The 26,567-nt window shown below is 44.9% G+C and overlaps 1 protein-coding gene across 1 annotated transcript; it reads left to right on the top strand.

Moving 5' to 3' along the window:
* The first annotated feature begins 243 nt into the window (after positions 1-243).
* On the top strand, positions 244-26,360 carry LOC140693563 (uncharacterized). The gene is made up of 8 exons (XM_072957350.1): positions 244-603; positions 1,078-1,358; positions 1,884-1,962; positions 22,903-22,929; positions 24,739-24,797; positions 25,030-25,147; positions 25,684-25,807; positions 26,089-26,360. Exons 1-6 carry the CDS (start codon positions 411-413, stop codon positions 25,033-25,035), a joined length of 645 nt encoding a protein of 214 aa, XP_072813451.1. The 5' UTR covers positions 244-410; the 3' UTR covers positions 25,036-25,147; positions 25,684-25,807; positions 26,089-26,360.
* Positions 26,361-26,567: the final 207 nt, after the last annotated feature.

Below are 26,567 nucleotides of genomic sequence, written 5' to 3'. Positions count from 1 at the left end.
TTTTACTTATTTTTAACTTTAAGGGATTTAAATCCTCAAGTGGCTTCTGCCACAGTAATAGAAAAGAAGAAATCTGACTCCATATTAGATCTGTTCCTTTGACTTTAACCCTGTGCTCTGTCTCCTAGGCTTCTTCTTGCTTGTAAAACAATGTTGCCTAGAGCCCAAAATATACAGGAGAGCCTATTCTGAAGGCTCTGACCTTTAAGGGTATTTAACACTTTTCCAATCATATAAAGATAACACGTTGCAGAATAGAAAATAACGTTTGTTTTGTTGGAGGTTTACAGGGATCTGACCCAGGGAGATAGCTGCAAGAACAAAGGATTCTAACAAGAAGGAATTCCTACACCAAGAAGTTTGCAAAAACCAAGCACATAGGAAAGCAGCCTGAATTGTGACTTGGGGAGATGGTTTTCCAGGACATTAGTTTGCCATCTAGGTCTACAGAAACTTGCTATTCCATGCCCCAACACTTGGTCTCCCAACTTACTGGCCTGTCCTGCACTGAGGAGAATGAATTTGGACTCAATAACACTTCTACCTACCTAGCAAGTTGGACACTGGGACTGAGGGCAGCTCTCCCACACACAGGGGCCTACGGTGAGCCCTTGATTATTCCCCGAGGTTGGGGTGTGGTTTACCCAGGAGGGATGGGGACTCTACACCAACACTCAGGCAGTCTGCTCCTTCTGGGGCTCTGACATTTTACCTCCCGCTCCCTGCCAGCCCAACATTTGGGACAGTGGAGCTAAGGCAGAGATCGTGCCTGCCTGTTTCCCAGCGTGTAAAAGGGGAATATGTACTCTTCCCAAGGTAGTTCTGAGAAACAACACCTGCGGGTGCTTGGTTCCCTGAGCAACAGTAAACCTAGCTCCTTGTGGGGGCAACGGGTATGATACCCGTAGGGTTTCTGCAGAGACCTTAGCTGGAGGGCTGGGCCAGGGACGTAAAATATGAGCTGTGGGCAATGACGGGTAAGAGAAGGGTGTATAGGCAGGGCTGCTGCCTCCTTCGGGGTGCCACAAGAGGTAAAACGCTTTCTCCCCATCTCTGTTTCTCCCCTCCCAATTCCAGATAACTGCCTTCCCTCTGCTCCTCCTGTCCATGTGTCTCCCTCCACTTTTCCCCGCCTCCCCTCCTCCTCCCCTATTCTCCCTCCCTCGGTTCCCCTTCTCTCTCAGGACCCAGAGCGGATCGCTGGCCCTCCTGCGCATGCGCAGTTGCTGCCAGCTGGACCGCGGGTTGGAAGCTCCAGCTCCGAGCCGGGGATCGGCCCCAATGGCTTCTCAGCTCTGTCGCCCTGTAGGCCTTTGGCTACTGCCTGGGGCCGGGGCCTCTGGCTGTGGAAGTGCAAGGTGAGGGGATATCGGGAAAGGGGTGAGGCGGCTGCGGGAGGGCGGTCGGCGTGTCACAGCCCCCAGGGCGCCAGTCAGCGTGTGTTCAGCTGGATTGCTCGGGCCAGACCCCTCTGCCCGCGCCACCTGCCCCGGCGCCCCGGCCACAGCTGTCCAGGGCCAGGTGTGCCCCTGCCGCCTCTTGGCCCAGCCGGGCTCCCCTCAGTCCGCGGCTGGCGTCCGCTTCCCCTCTCCCGCCCGCGAGTCCTCCCCTCCCGGGCTTCCTCTCCTTGGCCGCCGACCCGTCCCCACCACTGGGCGGGCTGTGTCCCGGGCGGGCGGGGTCTGCACACCCGGACGGGGCGGGCGGCTTGGGCTGGGGCTGGGGCTGGCCTCCGAGCGGGGCTGCAGCCCGCGTCCCCCACCCCGCTCTCCCTGCCCCGCGACCCCGGGGCTGCCTTCCTCTCCCTTTCCCGATCCCTGAGGTCCAGATTAGCGGCGTGGGCGCTGCTCCCCAGGCTGAGAGCCCGCGGCTGTAACTCCCAGCTTCTCCTGGTGGAGTCGGGAAAAGGGAGCGGCAGTGCTGAGGGAGCTTCTGTCTCCTTGATCAGGATTTCTGCCCCAGGTAAGTACCTTGAACACTTTCAGGTGTTATGATGGCGGTGCTTGTTGATGTCACATGTTTTTATACTGAGAGGGATTACAGTGGTGAAAGCAGGGCTTGGTTCAGTTAAAAATGAGCTGAAGGCATGAGGCTGTCTCATCCTCCATCATTCACTCTCCCAGGGTGAAACGTGAGACCGTCGATCTTAAAAAGATACTTATAGTCCCTAACTAGTCCAGCCCAGCTATTGTGTGTTAACAGGAACAGCACAACCCGAGGCGTTGGAGACCCAGGGACATTGCACTCCTAAAGAGCTCCTGGCAAAATCTGGTTTGTTTTGTTTTTTTTGTTTGTTTGTTTTACTTAAATTGTGGGACAGACTAGTAGTATAGAGGGAAAAATAATTGGCAAGAAGGATTTTTTCATTTAACAGCTTTATTGTGATATTGTTCACACACCATGAAGTCCACCCACTTGAATGTTACAATTCAGCAGCTTTTAGCATATTCACATTTGTGCAACCATTATTATTCCAGAACGTTTTCATCACATCAGAAAGACCAGTTGAAATGCATGACCTATCCACCCCTTCCCAGTGGTGGTTCTAAAGAAGTTTCTTGGCTGTTCCTGACCATAAATTAACTTGTTACATTCCATGAAATATCTGGGAGGAATTCTAATCAGAATTGCAATGAATCTGTCTATCAAAGCAGGAAGAATTAATGTCTTTATGGCATAAACTTCTTCTACACATGAATATATTTGGGACCCTATCTTTTCATCTGTCCAGAGCCAGGCCTATGGGAAATCCTCATTAATTCTTGGGTTTGTGAATGATGAGATTCAATACATCATTAGATGCAACTGTAGCCTTTCACTGAAGAGAAAAGTAACCTCGTAGAAGCCAAGTGATTCTCTGATGGTTAGAATGAGTGACCGCCAGTGCTGGAGTATTCGAGTGGACTTGGTGCTTGCAGAGTTCTCCACCACCTACAGCTAAGGGGATTACCGTGTTCTTTTACTTTTTTTTTTTTATGGCGTTGCTTTTATTTTTACTTATTATATAAAATTATTTTTTATTGAAGTGTTGTAAATTTACCATGTTAGCTTCAGATGTACAGCAGAGATTCAGTTATAAGCTTATGCATATGTATATAAATGTTTTTCAGATTGTTTTTAGTACAACTCATTACAAGAAATTGAAAATAGTACCCTGTGCTATATAGTAGGTCCTTGTCATTTATTTTATATTTATTAATGTGTATCTGTTAATCCTCCCTTTCCTGCCTGCTAACAACAGTTGGCTTTCTATGTCCATGAGTCTATTTCTAGCAGCACCATTTTTGCTAGCAATATATGCTGGTTGGCTCTTTTCTGTTTCAGTAGTTCCATCTTATGTGTGGGCGTTTTTCTTCTGGTGGGCCTGTGTGTGGTTTGCACACGTGATAATAGAGATCTGTATTTGGGAGAACTCCAGGCCTCGTGTAGTCCCTTGTATGGAGCGCCCACTGAACTGATGCTTGAACTTGGAAAAAAACAGTAAATGTTGGAATTTCCACTATGGTTGAGACTTCCAGGTTTCTATAACCTCTTTAGCCCACCTAAATTTTGGCTTCACCCAATACTGGATAATTTCGTGGAACTTCATGGTATGGTGGTGTAGAGACAGGGCCTTGTATGCTTCTTCTCTTTCCTTTTTCTAACAATCATTTTCCTGGGCCTTCCAGGTACTCCCCCAGAAGGGCCCAGGGCTGGCTTGGTGTTGCACTGAGGCAATATTTGTTAATAAGTCCCTTTCCTCATCTCTTCTGAGCCTCCATTTCCTTCTCTGCACAATGAGGGCTTAGACTAGATAAGTGCTTTTCAGTTTCTTTTAAAGCCATGTTTCCTTTGAGAAACAGAAAATTCAAATCTCTCCTCCCATCACAACCCTTTAGATTTTGACACGTCCTCCAAGGAGTCACATAGCTCTTTGTGGTAAATTGATGTGATTGTGATTCCACGTGGCACAGAAAAGACTCTTCAGAGATTTATTGCAGGGAGAGGGCAGGAAAGGGGCAGTATGTCACACTTTCTTGTGTGAGCACTGGAGCAAAGGCTTGGGTTTAAATACAGTGTCTGATGTGGCATCTCTCTAATCTTGCACAATGTGATAAACCTCTATCCCTAGTTTCTTAATGTGTCAAGTTGGGGTGGTAATGTTTTAAGGCTTTTGTGAAACATTATACACATAAGCCATTTGTGTCTCGGTAGATACAAGACCTGCTAGAGAGTCGGAATTTCTTTAAAAATACATATATATTGTCCACATCACTCTGTCTGTGTGTATTTTGAAGTTCCTGGAGGGTGAGGGTTGAGTGTAATGTCCATCGTGGGACAGGTGGCCCATGGGTCTGTGTGCCTCAGATTGCCCCCTCCACCCCAGTCCTCTTCCTCTCAGTCCAGGATGAAGTTCCCTAGTAGATTTACACACAGGTCTTGTGGAAATGGCTTTTCATTTTATTGTTTCACCAAGGAGGGTTGCCATCATGATCTCTGTGGTCAGGTTTTGGTGACCTGAAGGCTATGCAATTGGGGATTTCTATTTTATAAAAAGAAAAAAAATTACAAATACAAAATTAGACCTAGGTTGGTGGCAGGGGCTTTTGAAAGTGGGGACCATTAGCTTTTTTAGCTTCAGGTGCAGTGGCCTCTGGCCACGAGGACACATCCTCATGCTCTGAATTTGGAGGGACCAGTGGGATCAGTGGGAATATTTACTGAGTGCATCTCATGGGCTGCGCATTCTCTTATTTGTACTGTGTGTTCCTTATTTGAGACGGTGAGCTGATTTAAACTCAATAGCCTCTTTAAAATAATAGACTTTTTATTTTTAGATGTAATGTAGATTCCCATGTAGTTGTAAGAGATAATATGGAGAGGGCCTATGGACTCTTTGCCCAATTTTCTTTAATAGTTCCATCTTGCAAATTTGGGGTACTATTCATTCGTGACTCACTAACCCTTTTAGGTTTGTGTTATTGCCCTCATTTCTATTTATGAATAAACTGGTGTTGAGAGAAGCACACAGGTCTGCCCAGGTCACCCACGTGGTTAGTGAAGATTTGGGTGGAAAGTGGGCTTGGCATTTCCAAGCAGTACCATTATGATGGTCTGTGGCAGGGAGCAGCATTCACTTTGCTTGTTTATTCATTCATTCAACAAACATTTATTGAATAAACTCTGTGGGTCAGATGCTTTCATAGGGTTATCTGATTCTTCAGCAGTATGGAGAATCAGGTAATGTTTTCTTTTTCTTTTTTTTTTTAATATGAGAAAAATATCTCTGAGAGGTTATAATCTCCCCAAAGGAAAAATAGCTCATAAATGAGGGATAGTACATTTGTACAGTTCCTTCTTCTTATGCAGGTGGTATCCTAGGCATTTTACATTTGCAAACTTCCATAATCCAGATATATTCTTGTAAGGCAAGAAGTTTTTTTTTAATTGAAGTATAGTCAAGTTTACAATGTTGTGTCAATTGCAAGGTGTTTTTTTTTGAATTTTGAATGGAGAAAATATTTTTTGAGGGGGTTAATTAAGTTTATTTATTTGTTTCATTTTTCTAAAATGAGGTACTGAGGATTGAGCCTAGGTCCTTGAACATGCTAAGCACGTGCTCTACCACTGAACTGTACCCTCCTCCCCAAAGCAAGTTTTCTTACCCATTATTCTGCACCTTAGGAGTTCAAATAAATTGGCGTTGAAATCCAGATATTTTGATCCTACTATGGTTCTTTGCATTATATCCTGCTGAGCGGTGGGGAAGCAGTTCCTTTATTCATTCATTTATTCAGCAGTTTTGAGCACCGACTTTGCATCAGGGCCTGCCTAGGTGCTTGGAAACAGAAAACAAGAAATGATCCTTTTCTGCAGGGGATGGAAGCCTAGACCAAAAGCTGGGTAATGTGATCTGAGCTTCAGTAGCCATGTGCAGATGCTGAGGACAAAATTATCCCCGATTTGCTTGGACTTCCCTTGCCTTCTGGCTGGTGCACACCAGGTCGCCGCATCCCAGTGAGGCCCGCAGCCCACAGCACAGTATGTACATCGATTTACCCTCCCTTCTCGGCAGGGCCTGCAACATGAACGCCCCTGACTACGTGCAGTGCGCTGAGGACCACCAGACTCTCCCGATTGTGGTCCAACCCGTGGGGATCATCTTAGAGAATTTCTTTTGCATCTATAATGGAATCTCCTTGGTGAGCCAGATCAGACCGTGCGGCTCCCAGTGGGCACTCTGTATCTACTATAGGTATCTCTATGCGCCCGAGAATGGATGGAGTGACTTCCAGACCCACCGCAATGTCATGGGCCTTGTCACCATTACTGACTGCCTCTTGGCCAAGACCTTCTAGAAGCTCCACGCACAGAGGAGCTGTATGGCACCACGCTCTACGACTCTCAGCTCTTTGTCTTTGTGCTGTATGGGGAGGTGGCCGAGCAGCCGCACACCGACGTGGCCTTCAATCTACGAGGACTGCAGGGTGGTGGAGAAGAGGATCGACGACTTCACTGAGTCACTCTTCATCTTGCCCAAGTCCAAGTGGCTGGATGGGGACCCCGAAAATTCTGGGGAGAAGACCCCCCTCCTCTACATCCTATTTGAGAAGGAGGACTTCGTGGGACTGGACACAGACAGCAGGCAAGTCAACCTGAAGGCCGGGCCACCCTGGCTGTGTGACAGATTGCTTCCCTACATCCAGAATGGGATCATCAAGGAGGAGGGCTTTCTTGTAGCCAAGGCGGGAAGGAGGTGTAGCCCGCCGGTTTTCAGACGTTTAAAACTAAATCCGCCTTTGTTTCAGAGAGATCCTTTTAGGGTTAGTGTGGACACTTACTCCCCCTTTTCAGCCAGGACACTTGGGGGGACCCCTGGAGTTGCTGTCCAATAGAGTAGCCACAGCTACTGTTGTTAGTAGTGCTGGGGAGGAGGCCGGTCTGAGCTGAGATGTGCTGTAGGTCAAATGCACATCAGACGCTGAAACTTGTCTAGTAAAAAGAATATAAACTATCTTGTTACTTTCTATATTGATTACACGTCAAAATGATAGTATTTTACATACAGTAGAATAAGTAAGGTCTGTTCTTAAAATCAGTTGCTTGGTTTTTTTTTTGTTACATTTTAAACGTGGCAACTGGGAAACGTTATTTACATGACTCTCATTTCATTCCTGTTGGACAGCCTGTCCTGGGACAGTTTCATCCCTTTGCTTATAAATGAGACTCTGAATCCCGAGACGCAGAACGAGGTGCTGGTTGAGCTCAGGGTGGAGCCGATGTCTCCTGCCTCCCAGGCCCAGCACCAGCACGGCTCAGGCCCTCTCCCCTGCCTGACAGCCACCATGCCAAGTTAGGACATCAGAAACACTGCCAGGGGCTTCCGAATTAGCTCCTTACGCAGGGAAAGGCGTGTCACGGTGTATGGGACACAGCAGGGAAACATTCGTCCTCACTTTGTCCCTGTGATTAGGTCAAAGGCCCCACTCTGCCTTGGAAGTGCAGACGATCTCTTCTGGGCTGCCTAACCCCTCACCCTCTACTATGTTTCCCTGTGTATCTTTCAAGCTGTCCCTCGGGCAGAAGAGGGTGAGACGTCTTTGCCGAGAGGTGGTCCCCCTTTACTGGGGAGAGTGAGGTGAGCTGTGTCCCCCCGGCCTACGGCCTCGGGCCTTGAGTCTGGAGAGCGCTCATGGCGGTCCCACAGGTGACGGTCGGAGGACATGGCACGTGCTGCCGGGCCCGCTGTGCAGGAGGGGCTCTGTGATTCTCTGTGATTCTAAGTTCAGATTCTACTTTCTTGTTGTTGGTAAGATGGAGGAGAAGATGCCAGAGAATTGATAAAAAGAAAATCCACACCAGTCCTGTGAATGACAGACACAGGGGATCCGTGTCCCACCTGCGTGTGGTGCCTGGCGGGCTCTGGAATAATTTTCACTTCCTCCCCGGACATTCCTCTATGGCTTAAGGAAGGGGAGAGGCATGTCGTGGCCATGATCTGTACTTGTCCTCACAGGGCCCTGTGATCTACATGCCCACACTACACTTCTGCTCCTTGGAGATGAGGTGTCAGGTTTAGGAAACTGGGCACTGCTGAGGGCATAGCTGCCAGAACCGTGCTACACCAAGGCTGGCTCCGTTCACCTCACCTGTCACCTCCTGTTGAGTCCTAAGGCGTCATTCAAGGTAGGTGCATCGGTGCAATGAAAGCAGGGACCTCCTTCACCCCCTGGACAGACTGGTGGGTGATCAGTGGAAGCCTGGAGCCCTGCCCCAGCCCCACGCCAGTGCCTCCTATTTTGTCATAGGAGGCACTGGTGACATTTTTGCTCAGCAACTGCTTGGCTCTGATTCTGCAGAGCCAACAGAGAATGCCAGCTTGTTTTTGCCTTTTGAAGTCTGCCCTTGGGATTTGGCGGAGTAGCTGGATGTGTGCTTAGCCCATAGTGGTTGACACTGTCACCATTGTTTACCCAGAACCTCGTGTACCAGGCATGGCTGCCGGCATCAAAATACAGCAGCGCATTAAACCTCCCTCCTGGTGGATCTGTCTGTTCTGGTACCATAAGGGCTCAGCCAGCATCTGAACGTCAGTGAGATAACGTGGCCAGTGAGCTCGGGTCAAGCACGTTCTCCTCCAGTGACTTTTACTCCATTGTTGCTTTTACACAGTCATTAATTTTTTAAACAATGCTTTGGTTCAGGAGCAGAACCTAATTCTCCCCTGTTCCTCTTGGTGGGAGTGAGTAAAGTTGTGCAGCTTGAAATGCGACCACATTTTGTAGCTCAAAAGCTGTCTACACGCATCTAGGTGAAGTTTTGGTTTGGGGCGCTGACCACGTTGGGGTCCCCCGGCAGCATCGCTCCCCTCAGGCCCCTGCCTTCCCTGGATCAGGAGGTGAGGGTGGGTCTCACCGTCCCTGCATCCCTGTCCTCATCACACTGACGTAATTTCTTGTAAATGCTGTCAAAGTCATTTTTGTTCTCGTGTGTTTCTAATTTTGGCTGTTCCTCTATTCCTTTTTCTATTTTCCTTTTTCCCTTATACCACCCCGTGAGCATGTTGTTGGGTCTGAAAATGTGGGCTGTGCACACCCTGCATTGGAATAGCCAGATCGCCCTCTGTGCCGTCTCCATCGCTATAAAAAGCAAAAACTTAACAGTTGCCATGATTCATATATTATCCTAGTCATCTTATTTTCTACTTTTTTGGAATTTTTGCTATGTTAGCACATCACCCACTGGAGTTTGATATCTGTTAAAGTCCTTGCTTTGAGGAACCTGTTAGTTCGTCCTTATATTTGGTAACAAATGCTCTCTTACTAATTTTGTTTATTTGTTTTGAAGAAGTGAGATGCGAATTGATTTAGGCGGCTGCTGAGGGATTTTTTTCATGGAGTATTTAAACTTGGAAAGTCAAATTCTGCAGCACCTTGCTTGATTCTGGCTTTTACACAAACGTGCTCGGCACATGGTTCCTGGCTGTCGCTGTGTGACGTGCGTGACGGCGCTTCCTGGCCGGCGGTCACTGGTGAGGAAGTGGCCGGCTCGGGGGTGAGAAGCTGCAGGGGACTCTGTTGGAGGAAGCAGTCACCGGTTTTTTGTTTTTTGGTTTTTTTTTTTGCATTCACCTTCCCAGTGCCATTTACTTTACTTTGCATTCATAGAGGGGCAGGAGCGGGCCTAAAACCATGCCACTCTTTTGTTCCCTTTATGAGGCTGGTTTTTCTAAGTATCAGGAAAACATTGCCTTGTCCTAAGTAACTGGTTCACTTGGATCTGGTGGACACAGGGACCGCTAAAGGGGACCGTAGCTTCCTCTCTGCTTCAGCCAGTGGGCATTCAGAGCCGGGTCTGTGGTTTGCCTCAGCAGCCGTGCAGGCCTCCCTGCACCGGCCTTTACTTTTACCCCTTTTTGGCAGTAAATAGCTGACTCTGTGTCTGTTGCAGCTGATGTCCACCACTGACGGCCGTGTCGTTATTTTGCGGTAGTGAGTCTCCAACACCCCTGTCAGCCGTGAAGGGACCTTGCATTCTCACCCCGACCCTGGTTCATCTCACCCAGGGAAAGGGCTTGGCCACCACCGTCATGCTGGACATGAGGCCTTGTTTCTCCTTTCATGCTCTGGTCCAAATGTGGACACTTCATCCTTCACTGACTTGGTCTCGCTTGAGACAGTCCAGACTTTCTGAAAGAGTCCATCACATTCTGGGGGGGAACAGAACAGAAGTAAGAGTCGCAAGTAGGAGTCTAGGCTGTCTGGGTTGGCAAATGCAGGCTGGGATCTGTGATGGCCGGTCTGTGCCCTGGAAACTGGCCTTTCCCGTGGCTCCCGAGAGAAAAGGGGTCGGAGCGAGAACAGACTTGCCTGGGTTCCTACCATCCTCATCTGCTCACTGACAGGAGTGTCAGCTAACTAGGAGCTCCCCCAGACCTCAGGCCCTTCAAACCTCAGATCACGGGAGATCCTTGAGTCCCTTCTTCTGGTCCTTCTTTGTGAGAATCCAGTGCCTTCTGAGGTGACTGGAAGCAGGAGATGCCTCCCCCTCCAGGGAACTCCCTTCGGAGGACTGTGACTCAGTGCACCTTGCTGTGAGCTTGTGGGTTTCCATCGTGCTCCCTGCAGAACCAGACTTGAGACTGGCTTAGCGACAGAAATAACAAGACTGATTCCAGGGCAGGGCCAGGTGGAGGGAACAGTGGAAATTGAATGTGACCTCAAACACCTAGGTGGGTGCTGGGGCTGTTACTAAAATGGGGAGCCTGGGAGGTACCTGCCAGGAATCGAAGTCTAGAGTAAATGGTGGACATAAGGCCTTTTTTTTTGACATATGGCATTTTTAAGATGCCATTTGTCATCCAAGTTAGGACTTCCAAGAGGCACTCGTGTCTATGAGCCTGGGGCTCAGGTGAAGGAGCCGGACTAGAGATACACATTGGGATTCGTCATTCTTAGCTGGTGTTCACAGCCGTGCAAGTGGATCAGCTCATCTCAAGAGGTGCAGACTGTGTCTGAGGGGGGGCAGGGCTGTGCCTGGTTTGGAGGAAAGCCCGGACCATGCAGCTTTGGTGTGTCAGTCAGCGGCGTTTGTGATTTTCAGAGCAATGGCATTTATCCTTAAGGTTCTGGGGGGTGGGCAGGGCCACACAGGAAGAAATCTGAAGAGAGGGTTTTGGCCACGTGTGCGCGTCTTGGGACGATCCAGAGGCTGCAGGGTCCAGAAGGGGAAACTCCTCAGAAGCTGGAGTCGGAGTGGGGAGTTGGGAGAATGTAGTCACACTCTCCTGTGATGAAGGGAGGGAGGCCTAGGGAGTCCGCACCCTAGCGGACTCTCTTTCCCACGAACAAAAGGCAATCAGACAGAAGATTTGAGGTAAGAAGGGATGGGCGTTGGGAGAGGAGCCAACCTGGAGAACGGTGGTTGAACAATTCTTGAATAGTCTCCCTGAAACATAGAGTTAAAAAAAACCAGACTCTTAAGAATATTGATAGTGACTGGGGAGGAGGCAGTTGTTTTTCTGACCTCCTAAGGGTAAGGTATGTATCCGGGGATATACAGAAGAATCGGGCAGTCTGTTCCTGGGGCTTCACCCTTACCAGGGGGAACAGTGCAAGTTTAAAGGGGGAGAAGGGCAGCGGAGGGAAACTAGCCAGGTCCCGTGTCACGTACCATTCGGCCGCCCTACTTGCGTGTTGCATTCACATCCATGCCTCACAAGTGGGCGGTGGCAGCCCCGTTTTGAAGATTGGGAAGCCTCCTCAGAGGTTTAAGGAATTGGTTCACTTAGCAGCTAGTAAATGCTGTAGCAGGATTCCAGCAGGGCCTTGTCAGACTTCAAGGGCATGTTCTCTCTACTAATTCCGGTTGTACCTGAAATGGTGAAGTGAGTCAGTTTCGGAGCCTTTCAGAGAAAGTACGCTTTAAGTGCCTCAGGACTGTTGCACAAAGCTCAGTGTTCTTTCATGGTTCGGAACCACCGCAGTGCTTTTTGCCCCACAGATGTAAGGTCTTACTCCTTTGACGATGGCGTGGTTGTAAATGACATACAGGTGCAAAACCACACTTAGCAGCTTCTGAAGGGAAACTCTCCTGTTCTCCCTTGATCGGCTTTCTTCCACGGGATGTAACTGTGCTGCAGCTGAGGCCTGAGCTTTCCGTATGGAGTGAGGGTTTGATATCCAAATTTAGCATAAAACAGTCAGATGGAGAAAATCGAAGATGACAATATATTTTGGGGTTTCATTAGACAAGACATACTATCTGTTAATGGCTCATAAAGCTAATGAAATTGAGTACAGAACGTTGCATTTCTTACTTTCTACTGAGAGCTGTCTTCCAACATAAGGTTCTCTGCTTTGGAACTTCAGCTCAGCCACTAGGGCGCCTGTCATTGTGTTGGTGTGATTGCATTTACACAGTGCATGTAATCTGGGCTTCCTTAGCCCCAAACACTCCAGTGCAGAATCATAGGCTGTAGACATCACTTAGTTATACAAATACTTCTAAAACTATATGATACCAAAAAAAATAAATAAATAAAAATAAAGAGAGAGAGGGAGATTGCCTTTATCAAAGTTCCTTTGGATTTTAACTGCAAAGTGTTGTTGAGCAGCTCTGGTTTCCTTTGGATATGAATATATACATTTCTTTGCATGTAACTTGGATTTCAGGCTTGAACACCAAGCTCTTGTTTTCCACAAAAATCATAGCCAAATGACACACGTATGAAACAGTTTATTCTTTTTATCTGAGACAGAATCCTTGAATTTGGGACTTGAGCTGCGACTTTCCTGTTTGCTCTTCCCACCCCTCTTGTCACCTCACTCCTTTTTCCCACGTGGCCTCCAAGAGGTCATGGTCTCATAGGAGCAGGTGGACAAATACCAGTTGGTCGCCAAGCAGTGCTGCTGTAGATGGAGCCCAGCCAAGAGCTAAAGGACATCATCAGGGAGGACTTCCTGGAAGAAATTGGCTCTACATTCAGTTCTGGGGACAGAGTAAGAGTCAGCCAGGGGAAGGAATCAAGAGGGTGACTCAGGTGGCAGGAGCAGCCCGGGTAGAGGCCTGGAGGCTTGTGGGGTGGGGACTCGGGGAGACTGCCCTGTGTGGTCCAGGGTGGTGGGTGACCCTGCTTTGAAGGACACTGGAGAGGGCCTAGGGGTGGAGGGCTTTGGAGGAGCTTGGTTTTTACTAGAACTGACACAGAAGAGGCAGTGAAGGGTGTCAGCAGGAAGTGACCCTTAGGAGAGCAGCTCTGCCTGTCATTTTGAGTCCCACCCCTTCATTCTTTTATTCACAACACACGCAATTCTGAGTGTCTAGGGGAGAGGGGGTGGACCCACAGTAGTAAGCAAAATGTACTTGCTTCTTGAGAGCTTAGCAGTGTCAGAAGTTGACTTAGATTAAAATGTTTTATTAACACAGCAGGGCACCTAATCCAAAGTGCGGAGGTTGGAGGGAAGGAAGACTTCCTTGACAAACAGTTAAAATGAGCCTGGAGGCTAGTGGGAAGTAGCAGCAGGTCACGGGGCCCCTGAGGTCACTGGGGACCTGGTACTGAGGTGAGGATGGACAAGCAGGGTCGGGGGTGGGGCTAGAACTCTACCAGGGAGCCTCTTATGGGTTTGAAGTGGGGGAGATGTAATCAAATTTGTGCTTTGGGAAGGCTGCCTTGGCTGTGTGTGTGTGTGTGTGTGTGTGTGTGTGTGTGTGTGTGTAGCGGGGAAGAGGGGGAGGGTGTCACCAACTGGGAGGGTCATTAGAAGACCATTCACAGGCTCGGAGGCCACCAGTGGGAGAGGGGCGTCCGGACTGCTTGGGGACCGCAGGGGCAGAGTGGATGCCGGGTTTCCTTGTGTGGAGGGCTTGTTAGCGGGGTCGCTCTAGCGACACCTTGTGGCTGGAAGTAAACAGATGGAGGCCACCAGGTGGACTTTCCTCTTCTCTCCTTCCCTGCCTTGTGTGATGATCTTAGCTCTGCCAACATATGGAACAGAAGAGCTAAGTTCCAGAGTAGCCCAGGACTTTGCTGGGCTCGTTCAAGTGAGAGCAGATAGGATTTAGGCTTGTGTTGAGATCTGTAAGTTAACTTAGCTAGAAACGTCCTGTCTTTTGGATTTTCATAGGGGTAGTAATTCTTGATAAAGATTGCTTTCTTGGTGAGAGGAAATTTAATACAACTGATGTCTTTCTCAAAAAATATCTTATCTTTTAAGAAATTTAATATTCAAAATAATAGGAATATTTTAAAATGATAAACTAAGGCTTTCGTGTAGTTTCTTTGGTTTCTGAGTTGATGTGTAGGTAGACCCTTTGCATTACATAATAGCACATCTTTGACAGTATTTAAAGAGCTGTTAGTGAGCGCCCCCAATTTGAAAGCATCATTAAAGCTTGCTCTGAAATAGTGAAGTCATATAGGTCTTGTTTGCAGAAGCCAGATATTTGGTTTATAATCTGCAGCATAGCTCCCTTTATAAAATAATAATAGATTCAAAATTAACAAAGTGGAAAATAATTGATTTTTTTTAAAAAATGAAACATAAATTTTCTTGTGCTATTGTTGCAACTGGAAATTTTGAAAAGAAAAATCCTATTGTAATATCATCTAAGTGAAATACATATATGTCTGTCACATTTGAATAGTAACTGCACAGTGGTTTTTGAAGTCAGGATCATTCCAGCTCAGATACTGGCAGTGATGGTTGCTGGTTTTCAATGGAAGAGCCTAAATTTGCTTTCTTAGCTTTATTCTTTTCTTTTCTTATATTTTCTTTTCTTTTCTTCTCTTTTCTTTTCTCTCTCTCTCTTTTTTTTTTTTTTTTTTTTGGGTAGTGCGAGGGTTGAGTAGTGCTGTGCCAGCATGATTTGGGGGCAATTTGTGGGCAGATGTCGTGCAGCAGCAGTGAGATATTTCCATGCATTTTACTTTCCGGACATCACCAGGGAACATGTGTGGTTTGTGCCTGCAGGATGGGATGCTGCAGGACTCCCTGGTCCATCAATGTTATGTCTTGGAGCTGCTCCGGTCAGTGAATGATTTTCTGTGGCTTGGAGCTAATGTGGTCTGATGCAGATGATCAGATGTGTAACTAAAGTACTGTTACTTGAAATAAGAGAAAAGCTAGCAAAAATGTCTCTAAAATACAGGATGAGGGAGGAGAATTGGCTGAGCTGCTTGCAGTGGGGAATATTCTCAGGTGACTCCCTCACTGTGTCTCCTGTCACTATCCCCCACAGCCCTGCATGGCAGTCCTACTGAAGCAACCATGCACTTTCTCAGAAACGCGCTGAATTTCCTTGTGCCTCTGATTGTTCACTTTTTTTTTTGAAAGCACATCTTGCCCTTTGCTTAAATGCCATCCCTGCTAGCCACCACTTACACTCATTCTTCTGGACCTCGTCCATATATAGCTGCTGAATGAAAGAACAAAATGTAGTATCTCCATTTAGTGGAATATTATTCAGACATAAGAGTGAATAAAAAAGAAAAAATAAATAAAGGGGAATATGAAAAAAGCCATCTGCTCTGGGTAGTCCACCCTGACTGCTCAACCCGGCCTTTTCCCTTTGAAACCCCACCCCTTATACCCCACTCTAACTATTTTTGATAGTATTTACCACCTTCTAATAAAGTTTAACATTTTCAAAAAAAAGAGACATGCTGATACCACTTCAACATGGGAAAGCCTTGATAACAGCACGTTAACTGAAAGGAACCAGACACAAACGGCCACATATTGTTGATTTCAGTGATCTTAGAAATGCCCAGAATTGGCTCATGCAGTGGCAGAGAGCAGATGATGGTTGCAAGGGGCTGGGTGGAGGGGGGTTGTGGAGTGACTGCTAGTGACAGGGGTGTTCTATTGGGGTGATGAAGTGTTCTGGAAATAGATGGTGGTGAGGGCTGCACAACCGTGAGTGTGCAGAAGACTGCTGAGCGCTGTCTCTGGGAGTGCTTGTTGTTGGGGCGGCTTTATTTTGTTCTCATCCTGTAATGTGAAGGGTCATCTTGTGCTGAGACCATTCAACTCCTGTGAGTGGTAAGGCTAAGAGACTTTGCAGAGTCATGTTTCTTTTTTCCCCCTTGCTGAGTGTAGGCAAAAATGGTTTAAGCCTGAGAAAGTGCTCCATATGCAGAAATGTCTTTCAGTTTTGGCTGGTGTAAAAAACTTGTGAGCTTTTTAATCATTTAGGACAGTCTGTAGGGGGAAACAGCCTGTGAAGCCTGGGTGAGACTTGGAAGAGCCGCGCTACCCTCCCAGACACGGGTGGGGATTTCACCCCCATTCAGGCAGTGAAGGGCCAAGACCCGTGAGAGGAGTTGACAGTCATGAATATTTATGTGTATCCGCTGCTTCATCTTGGATATTAATTTCTAGCTGAGTCATTTTGTGGCGGCAGCCTCATCCTACATCAGGAATTTATAGTATCTGCTCTTTGAGGTGAAGAGCTGACAGACTTGATTATTTAACAGTCTATCTTGTATTGATATCTCAGATTCCTTTGTCAATCGCAAAACAGCAGAAATACAGACGTCCTTTAATGCCGACGTGACCTGGAGCAGGTTTAGTTTCTGTACCTCAGTGACCTTATCTGCGTGTGGGGAAGATGATAACAGTGCTTCCCTCAGAGGGGCTGGTGAGAGGAGACTGAGAAGCACAAATGGAAGACTTACACGAGATGCTCATGAATGACAAAATTTAGTGCTCTCAGCCTGGTGAGGCCTCAGGGGCAGAGATGTCAGAACAGAGCAGTCCTAGCCGGAGTTCGATCCGCATTGGCAGGTTTTATGATCACTATCACCACTGTGGGTTATCAGGTAGTTTTAAGACTTGGTAATATGAATTCATGAATAATGTTAAAGACTAGACAACTCAGATCCGGTTTACATAGTTCTCAAGATTTCCTGTGAGAAATGGATATTTTTTCCCCATCTTAAATCTGAGTGGATTCTCTAAAAAAATTCTGTAGTCCTCCATCTTTTTCCTTTAATTCTCCTTTTTTTTTAATAAAAGTTTTTAAATGGAGTTACTGGGGACTGAACTGAGGGCCTCATGCGTGCTGAGCACATACTCTCTCAACTGAGGTATACTCTCCCCCATAATTTTTTTAAACTTTACTTTCTTAGTATTCAGAGGTTAGAGGCCTCTAATTCTTTTTTTGGAGACTTGTCCATAAACCGGTAAATCTAAAATTAATGGACAAAATTTGGTTTATTAAAAAAACATTAGAACTTTTATCAATCCATTCAAAAGGAAATGCTTATTGAGTTAAAATGTTTCTCCTTTATGGTGATTTCTAATTTTTGGTCTAGCTTAACTTATTAAAAGTAATCCTCATCATCATAATGACCAAGCTTGCTGTGAGTGGACACCTACCAAAGGCTAAACTGTTTTTCTCATGTTTTACTTCAAAGCAGGTGTTTGACGGTAGGTATCAATGTCTCCTTTTTGCAGCTGAGGGATTGAGAGGTGGGCAGCTTGTCCCAAATCAAACGCAGCTGGCGGTGCCTAGCTCGGTGCTGGAACCCAGGCTGCACAGGATGCATTCTCAATTTCTCCTCTGATCAGCCTCCCGTTGAGTGGTTTCCCGAACTCCTGTGAGTCCATAAATGACCGATTTTGGCGATCTCAGCCTGATGAGGCCTTCAAAGGAGAGACACCAGTGAGAATGTGAGACAGAGTGGCATAAATTAAAATTGTACATTTTCACAAATGTTGCATTCTCAGGTAATGACTTAAATAGTTTATGTTTTCTTTATATTAGTGCTATGTAAGCACTAAAAACAAAACATTAAAAATGATTATAGTGCAAAATAGGAGTGGGCTTTGAAAGTCCAATCATTGCTAATGATGTTGCTTGTTTTTCTCTAGTGGTGCTTATTGACAGAATAATTTACAATGACTGAATTTGTTTTATGTATGTAGTCTTAGTATGGAGGAAAAGTTTGTCAGTGCATATTGAAAGTAAAATCTTTACTCTTTTCTTTCCTGATGATAAATATGTACGTTGTTTCCATGGCTTAAGTATATTTCCTCATTTGTGAAATTTGAGTGATGCCGTTTACCATGTCTGACTGTGAGAGGTAGACGCCTTGTATACAAAGCATCCAAGAGCTGCTTAGTAAAAATGTGCTGTCACAATGACAGATAGTTTAGAAGGATCAACTGTGAATACTAAAGAGGGTGGCTTGTTTCTGATGCATATTCAATATGGATATATATGAATATGGCTTAAAGTAACAAGGATTCAGGGTTTTGTGTGTGTGTGTGCGTGCAGTATGAAGTTTTAATGAAATCTGTATCATTCTATTGAGACAGGGACTAGTTAAATTGACTTAAGCAGACGACCTTGAAGATTATTTACACAGAATGTGTATTGTTACAACTCAGTGTTCATGCTGCCGTGTAACTATACACTCAGACATTTAAATTCGTAGGACTCTGACCAGAAGCATTAAGTTTAGAAAAATCCACATTGATCATTTTCAGGGAATAAGCTTCTCTCTTTTGTGATTAAAGAAAATTTTGATTTATTTTTCTGCACTCTTAATAGGTTTTAAAATATCAAAACATTGATTTGACATGTCAGCTTTTTTAATAGAAAAAAGCTCATGCTGTTTTAATATGTAAATAAATGTTTTTGTATTTCAATACACTTCTATGATTTCCTGGCTCTTTGAGAAGTATTTTGCAAGATACTTAGATTACCTCCTGTTGGAAAAATACAGACATGACTTTTATGAATATAGGCCTAGTACAGGTCTGTTGGTTTTTGCTACAGTGCAAGACATGAGGACTAGGAGAGCAGTATGTGCTACATAAGCTTTTAGTTATCTGATTCTTGTTTCTGATCCACAGGCAATTTTTGTGTTGCACCTTTCCAGGCAACCAGGAAGGCCTTTTAAGCCATAGGTGGAGCTGTTACACCTTCTTACAGTCTTAACTTTCCTGTTTGTAAAGGAAGTCTTAAACAACTTTTTTTTTTTTTTTTGATTCCTTTGCTTAGTGCTTCAGGGTAGCACAATGTCCATTATGTCTGACTACCTGGAACTATTATTCTGCTTATGTCTTAGTTTTATTCTATCATCTCGCTGTGAACATTTCAGACTTCCTGTGCAAACAGTTGCAACATCGGTCTTTTCTTGCAGTGTTAGAAACCAGTGAGCCGGGATTTTATAAAAGAGCTAGAAGCGGCCTCTGGAGCACCTTAAAGCTGAAAAGTGTACTGAGTTCCCTAAGTATTATCCCCACCGCTGTGTGTCAATGGGTGGTAGGAGATTTGGTACATATACAAAGGGGTGTGGTGTTTTGACTTGGGTTTGCGTGCACGCGCTGCCACTGAGCTACGTGATCCTGAGTCAGTTCTTTCTGAGTTTTTCCCTCGTCTGTGAGATGGGGACACTCATTTCTGCTTTGTAGAATTGTGAGAATTAGAAATTATGTAAAGTGTTTAGCACAGTGTGTATGACAAGAGGGCTCATAATCTTAACTGCTGTTTGGTGTGAAGCCATCATTTGATAGTCTTTGGCAATTACTGAGAAACAGGAAAATAAGAAAAGCTGGTTTTATGATGAAAGATATTTGAGGAGGTTCCATAGTTCCTATACACATAATTTAGCATCAGCAGTGTCAGGACAGTTACACAGTCGCCCTGAACCAATGTTAAGCACAGAATTTTTGTTACTTCATATATGTTGGGGCTTAAGGGGACCCAATACTTATACACATGTTGTGTCCAGCAGCCAACTGAGAGATGACAAAGAAGAACAGGCAGGCGATAAATGTCTCCTTTATTACTGATGAAGCCACGTTCTCCATGAAATTCAGGGCTGTGGGAGAGTGAGTGTCATGACACTATGTCCCAGAATTAGAGACTTACGCAGTCCCAGGTAACTCTGGTCCACAGCGAGCATTCCCTTGAGAGATTCTGACCCATAATGCACAGGACTGTCTTGCCATGGAACTGAGCATCCCGGCTGCTTCCTAAGGGTGGCCAACACTGGAGGGGAAGGAAAGCTTTCATATGCCCTGCTTGTCTCCCCGGACTCACACCTCAATCTGTTAGTGTGAGGAGGGCTAGCCGTGGGCCAGTGGTCAGGGGTGTGAAGGGAGAAGCAGTCTCCCATGGACCAGAGGAGTGGGGAGGAGGGAATCCCCCCTCAGATTAAACAGGTGGTGGCTTGAAACAGAAGGGTGCTCCTCAAGAGTTTATAAGAGGGGAAATAAGGATTTCCTTTGGGACTCAGAATAGTCATGAAACACAGAAGATGATTAGATGGGAGACTTGTAAATCACTTTCTTATTAAATTGAAATTTGTTGGGCACCAAAAATGTGCTACATTCTTTTCTGAGAGTTTTACAGAAATGAATCCTCCAATTTTCACAACAAGTGAGTAAGAAAGATTTGATTGTTATCCCAGGTTTACAGTGTGGAAATTGAGGCACACAGAGGGTAAGTAATTTGGCCAAGGTAACAGAGCTTGTAAGTGGCAGAGCTGGGATTTAAATCCTGGCTATCTGGTTTCCAGGCTCCCAGGGATGGGCTTTGGGTGTTTACAGGTATCTGCATCCCTGGATCTCTGTACCTCTGCATCAGTTAGACCAGAAAGGACAGGGAAAGTGGAGTTATACAGGTACTCACAGTCGTGTTTCAGCCACTGTCCATGGAGTGTGCCCCGTGATTGGCATTAATTGTTTTCCAGGCAGTAGATCTGTTCTTATAACAGAAATTTAGTCCATTGAGTTAATCTAGAAACCCTTCCTGCTCTGCTTCTGTCCACGCTTGCCATGTGACTGCCTGCCGGAGATTGGGCCATGGAGGAGAATCTGCACTCATGGTTGAACTCTGATATTTCAATCTGGTTTGTAGTTTCACATCTCCTGTTACATTAATAAATTAAATTTCTGGTTTTCTTGCATCAGTGTGTCATAAGTTTGCTTAATGTGAAACCAGTCCATGGGAGCCGAGGGGTGCTGACGGTATAATTTCTGAGCATGTGGCATTTCTACCCGTGCAGAAATGGCTGGAGGATGTCCACCTTCCTCACTGATTTCTCCCAGCAGCAGGGTCCTCTCCCACCCCCGGATGTGAGGATGGGATCTCTCTGAGTAGGCCATTCAGAGGCCGAGTCCACCAATCAGATGAAGTACCTGGAAGTGGGTTTAATAGAAGAAAAGGGCTTCCAGGTAGTCCGATGGGCTGTTTGAGTCCGTTTGGTGAAAAGATGTCCACTGTCTGTGGTTGAGCTGCTTCTTTGCTGTTTAAAAGTCTGTATTACATGAAGGGATTTTAAAAAGCAGAAAGGTGTGATTTCAGGTGGTACATCCGCACCGGTGAGTAGTGCTGGATGACCGCCTGTGTGAGGAATAGACAGAGTCTTACAAACTTCATAAAACAGCTTTTAAAGCTCTTCCATCTGAGTGCACTTCATATGGGGTCCAGTTCATGACTGGTCGCGCTGAGAGGGCACGTAACTGATGATGGCAGAAAGGACACGGAGGCATCAAAAAGGTCCCAGACATGTTCTGTGTTTAGAGGATGGGGCACAGAGTAACATATTTGAGCTGGTTTTTCATTGAACACTTTTGAGTATTTTCTAGGACTCCCCAATCCCCCATGGTTCCATGCAGCTGGGTGTCCCCTCAGTGCAGCTCTGTCAGCGCTTGCCCTGGGCTGATGCGGTGTCACGGGGAGCAGGACGGTCAGTGTCCCCGGCTCCTCCGAGCTCCGTCTCCTCATCCGCAGAGCCGGGTTTCTCATCCGTGTCTACTTAGTAGGATTGCTGAGACTCACACGTGATGGTTGTCAGGTGTGACTTTTGGTTGTCTCTGTGATTGGCGTATAGTCAATATTTGATAGAAACACTTGTTTTTTATTATAATTTTGGCTCCTAGATTGCAGTGGTTTTTAGTCTGCATTTATTTTTTTATATAAATTTATTCTTATTTTTAAGTAAGCACTTGTATTTATTTATTTTCATGAAGGTACAGGGGATTGAAGCCAGGAACATGTGCGTGCACAAAAGGTGCTCTACAATGGAGTAATACCCACCCTCCTTGTCTGCACTTAAAAATAAATATTTCAATACACAAAATATTTCTTAAACACCATCATGGGTCCTATTTTCTGCATAGACAATTGAATACATATGCCATCTCAATAAGAATAAATGTCATAGGGACATACCTTTCTAAATCTGTTTACGTGTTTTAAAACGATCATAGCTAGTGAAAAACACGAGTCTTGGATCCACTACTTCTTAGGGTCTGCTTTGCCATCATGGGGAATTACATTCTACAGAGAAGGCTAATTGGATCTCATTGATATTTGGATGATTTTGCAATGTTCAAGGCTTTCAAAAGCTGACCGTTTTGTATTTTAAACTAACTACAAAGTTATCTTCTAGAAGTTGTAAGTCCTTAGCTTGTGAAGTGCCCAGTAATTCAGTTTGTATATGTCTGTGTCTCTGTGAACGTGTATGTGTGTGATTTCAGGAATGTAGCAATAAGTTCCATATAGCCTTCTGAAATCTTTCTCCTCCAGTTCAAGGTGTAGGTATATATTTACACAAATAAATTGATACTCTTTTGTGATTTGGCATATTGGTGGGAATAAGAGGTTCTCATAATTGTTTCAGAAGGGTTGGGGAGCATGAGCTTAGAAAATGGGAGGAGATAGAGGCAGGGAGGTTCTTTAAACTTTGTGCAAGATGAGAAACAGTAGCTTTTCTTTTTTCTTCTAAAGCAAACTGGCACTGAATTGTAACATACTAATACTCAGAATTGCTTTTCTGATCAGAGACAAGTGCCTCAGATTTTTCAAGGCAACATGAATGATGAAATGTGTTTTAGCAGTTATCTTTAAAAGTAGTTTTATTTTTCAAGTATAAGTCTATAGACTGTTCTTTTTTTCCAGCTGTACAAGAATTTCTCATTGATCCAGGTACGTGATCAATGTGTTTAGTTTCTTTGGGTTATTTATTTTTTTAAGTGCTTGATTCATTCTGGTGTGAATGAATGTTTAAAATTTCTGGATTTTGATCTTTAAAACTTGCTGATTTATCAGAACTGCAAAAAACCTGATGTTTGTTCCTTGTTTGGTGGGGCAACCTATTGATTTATGTTGTCTGTTATAGAGGGAAATTCTTCCTCTAGCCTGTAGATAATTAAGTGAATGGTTTGCAGTGTGCCTTAAAAATTATTTGAATGCATTGAGCATGTTTGTCCAGTGAATTTTGGATTGAGTCATAATAATGACTTTGCTTTGATTCTGTGGCTTTTGTCCTCTCCACAAGAATTTGAATTCTCTGTTGCATTTTGTATTCGTGTTCTTAACAGGGGAAGGAATTTTGCATTTTTTACAGAGGTGGGTTTTCCTATCCCCTCTGAATTCCTTCTGTAATTGATACAGCGAAAATCTGTTATTGCAGTGCTTAATTATTTCATAAAAAATTTTTTGGCTTAATCAGAAACAATGACAAAGAATGATAATAAAAAATACGAAAACCTTCCTTCCTTTGAAGAATAGAAATGAGGTGGTCAGGCTCACGCATGCTTTGTACCTGACACACTTACTCTCATGTCATTGTGTATCATGAGTCGGAGATGGAGTTGCTTCAGGTTTATAGATTTTTGTTTTAACATTTGTGTTGAATTCATTCTCTAGGCATGATGATTCCTGTTGCCTTTGTGGAAAGTGTAGATGAAGGGAAACAAATGCTTTGTTTTGTTTTCAGGAGGCCTGAGATGCTGATGAGAAAAGAGTAGAGGGTGGGCTGAGGAAAATAGTGATAGACCCTCACCTCCAGGCTGAAATTGATGAACAAAGAAATCAATTAAGTGTATTGGTATTTGACTAATAGAAGTCAGACAGCCCAGACTGTCTAGTTATGCCCAAAGGAAAGTACTGAATTCACCTGCAGAATTAGGTGCTTTACCATGTAGAAGCAGCTTAGAGCAATCAGAAAAATCAGTCTTATGATGAGATATAAAAAGAATATAATATCTTTTATTTCTGAAACTTTTCTACATTAAGTTGTGTAGAGCTAAAATTAAGTTTCAAGCACCAGGAGTTAAGAGTTTAGGTGGTTCTGTGGGATCGTTATTCAGGGATGTGTCTAGACCCTGCTGGAGTGGCCGAAGCTGGCAGGAAAAGATCCAGAGCCAGGATTTGTCATCCTAGGATGTCCTCCATAATGGTTCCATGTGGGAGCCCATGATTGAGTTAACAAGTTGTAACACATCCCAGCCGCCTGTCAACTTTAAGAAGAAAAAATGTGCTTATTAACTGCTTTAAAGCAAACACCTGTGCATCCTCACTCCTGTCTCCTTGCCATAAAAAGCAGAGACAATGCCTTGCTTGCATATTTGAGGTTATAGATAGCACACTGCTTATTGCACAGCAATGACCCAGGCCCTCAGCTATAAACGCCAGGCCTGCGTGGTGTTAGATAGTCTATTATCCCCAAAACAGGGACCAGGCTGGTCTGGTGGTCTGCTTTGTAATGAATATGTCTAAAAAATGTATCTTGTTCCCCTCAGCCCATGACTTCCCTAAAGGTAAACTAAGCCTTAGTACTCATGGTGGAGTCTACAATCTCTGTCTCATCCCTTCTTTCCCCAAGTTCCTGCCTACTATCTCACAACTGTTATTGACTTTTTACTTTGATTATACACAATAAATATGGGAGCATTTGAGAGACTCGTGGATTTGGCTCCCTAATCCCTCTCGCTTTCTTTCCTTTTTCCGCAGTCTTGAGAAATTCATTCCGTGTCGGTAAGACTTCCGCCAGCCAGAACCCACAGTTCCAGGTGAGAAGGATGCAGGCTTTATCCCTCCTACCCGAGGGAGAGAGAGGAGATAATTGAGATATGCTCCCCTGTGGTCCCTTCCTGCCCCAGGGCCACTCCAGTTCACCTGCAGCCTTCTGGCCTCTGCTCACAGGGCCTCTGTCCCAGGATTGACCGCAGCCTTTTATTCCCTTGTCAACATTCCCTGTGCCTTTCAGAGGTTGCTCTCTTCTCTGCAATTCAACCCTGGCAGATGTGATGGTGGTCAGCGTGCTGATGGGCAGTTACTTGGGGACTCCCAGGAGCCATGCTGATTCTCCTGAGTCATTCGGGGTTACAGAACTGTCAAGCACTGCAGGAAGCCCATTCACGTGAGTTCAAAACAGCATTACATCACTTTCATTTTATTTTTGAATTTTCAGTGGAGAAATTATTTGTAGCACACTGTTCCAGATTTTAGGCCACCTGCTTTCCTCACCACCATTTCCTTGTTGGCTCTGGTGCTTATTTTAAGAACCAGGTTTCTTCTCTGGTCATTTGTAGCAGCTGGGCTTGCCGAATCCTTGATTTGCATTTGAAGCAGAATGCTTCTTCGTGATGTCAAACTGATTTTCCTTGTCATGTCTGAATATTTCTTGTACACTCAGCAACAGTTTCAAGTGAAATGCTCTTGTCCAATTTCGGTTAACTAATATTTGCTGATCTCCTGCTTTCATGCTGAGGGCAGTTTCTTCTTCCTGTAATAAATGTTAGCAATTTGCATTTACTATGGAAGGTACTAATCCGAGGTGCTTTTGTTCTTAACAGTTTTAATACAAATCACCCATTAAAATGTACAGCGGATTTTACTCTATGCCCAGAAATGTGCATCCCAGTCAATCTTAGAATATTTTCTTCCCCCCAACAGGAAACCCAGTACGCATAAGCAGACATTATCAACTTCCCCATCCTCCCCAAGCCCCAGGGAGCCACTCTTCTGTCTCTGTGGATTTGCCTGTGCTGAACATTTCATGCAAATCGAGTCACTTCATGTAAGTGGAACCGTCTATTTTGACTGACTTCTTTCACACTGAGTAACGTTTTCAATGTTTGTCCACGTTGTGGCCTGGGTCAGTACTCTATGCTTTGCTATTGCTGAATAATATTTCACTGTATGGCTGGGCCCCTTTGTTTACCCATTCATCACGTGATAGACATTTGGGTTGTTTCTGTTTTTTGGCTCTGAAAATTAATGGCGAAAAGTAATGGTGAATATTCCTGTAGGAGTTTTTATGTTAACATTTGTTTTCAGTTCTCTTACTTGTGTGCCCAGGAAGCAGAATTGCTGGATCATTCAGAAGCCAAATGTTCAACTCTCTGAGGACGTGCCAGGATGTTTTCCAAAGTGGTCACGCTGTGTTACATCCTCACCAGCAATGGCTGCGGGCTCCGCTTCCTCTGTGTCCTCATTAGTGCTTGTTAATCTTTTTTTGATTTTAACCTATTGTAGTGAATGTGAAGCGGTTTCTCCTAGTTGTTTTGACTTGATTTCCTTTAGAGCTAATGTTATTGAACACCGTTTCATTGTGCTTATTGGCCATTTGTATATTTTCCTTGAAAAATATCTTTTCAGATTACTTTTTCATTTTTTAATTGAGTTGCCTTTTTATTGTTGAGCTGTGGAATTTTTTTTTTTGATACACAAATTCCTTATCAGATAAATGATTTGAAAAAATTTTCTCCTGAGTGTTGTTTTTTCACTTTCTGGATGGTGTTTTTTGAAGCAAAGTTTTAAAGTTTAATGAACTCCAA

The sequence above is a fragment of the Vicugna pacos genome, unplaced genomic scaffold (assembly GCF_048564905.1).
Source record: "Vicugna pacos unplaced genomic scaffold, VicPac4 scaffold_19, whole genome shotgun sequence".
Lineage (NCBI taxonomy): Eukaryota > Metazoa > Chordata > Mammalia > Artiodactyla > Camelidae > Vicugna > Vicugna pacos.
This window is presented reverse-complemented; position numbering and strand designations above follow the sequence as displayed.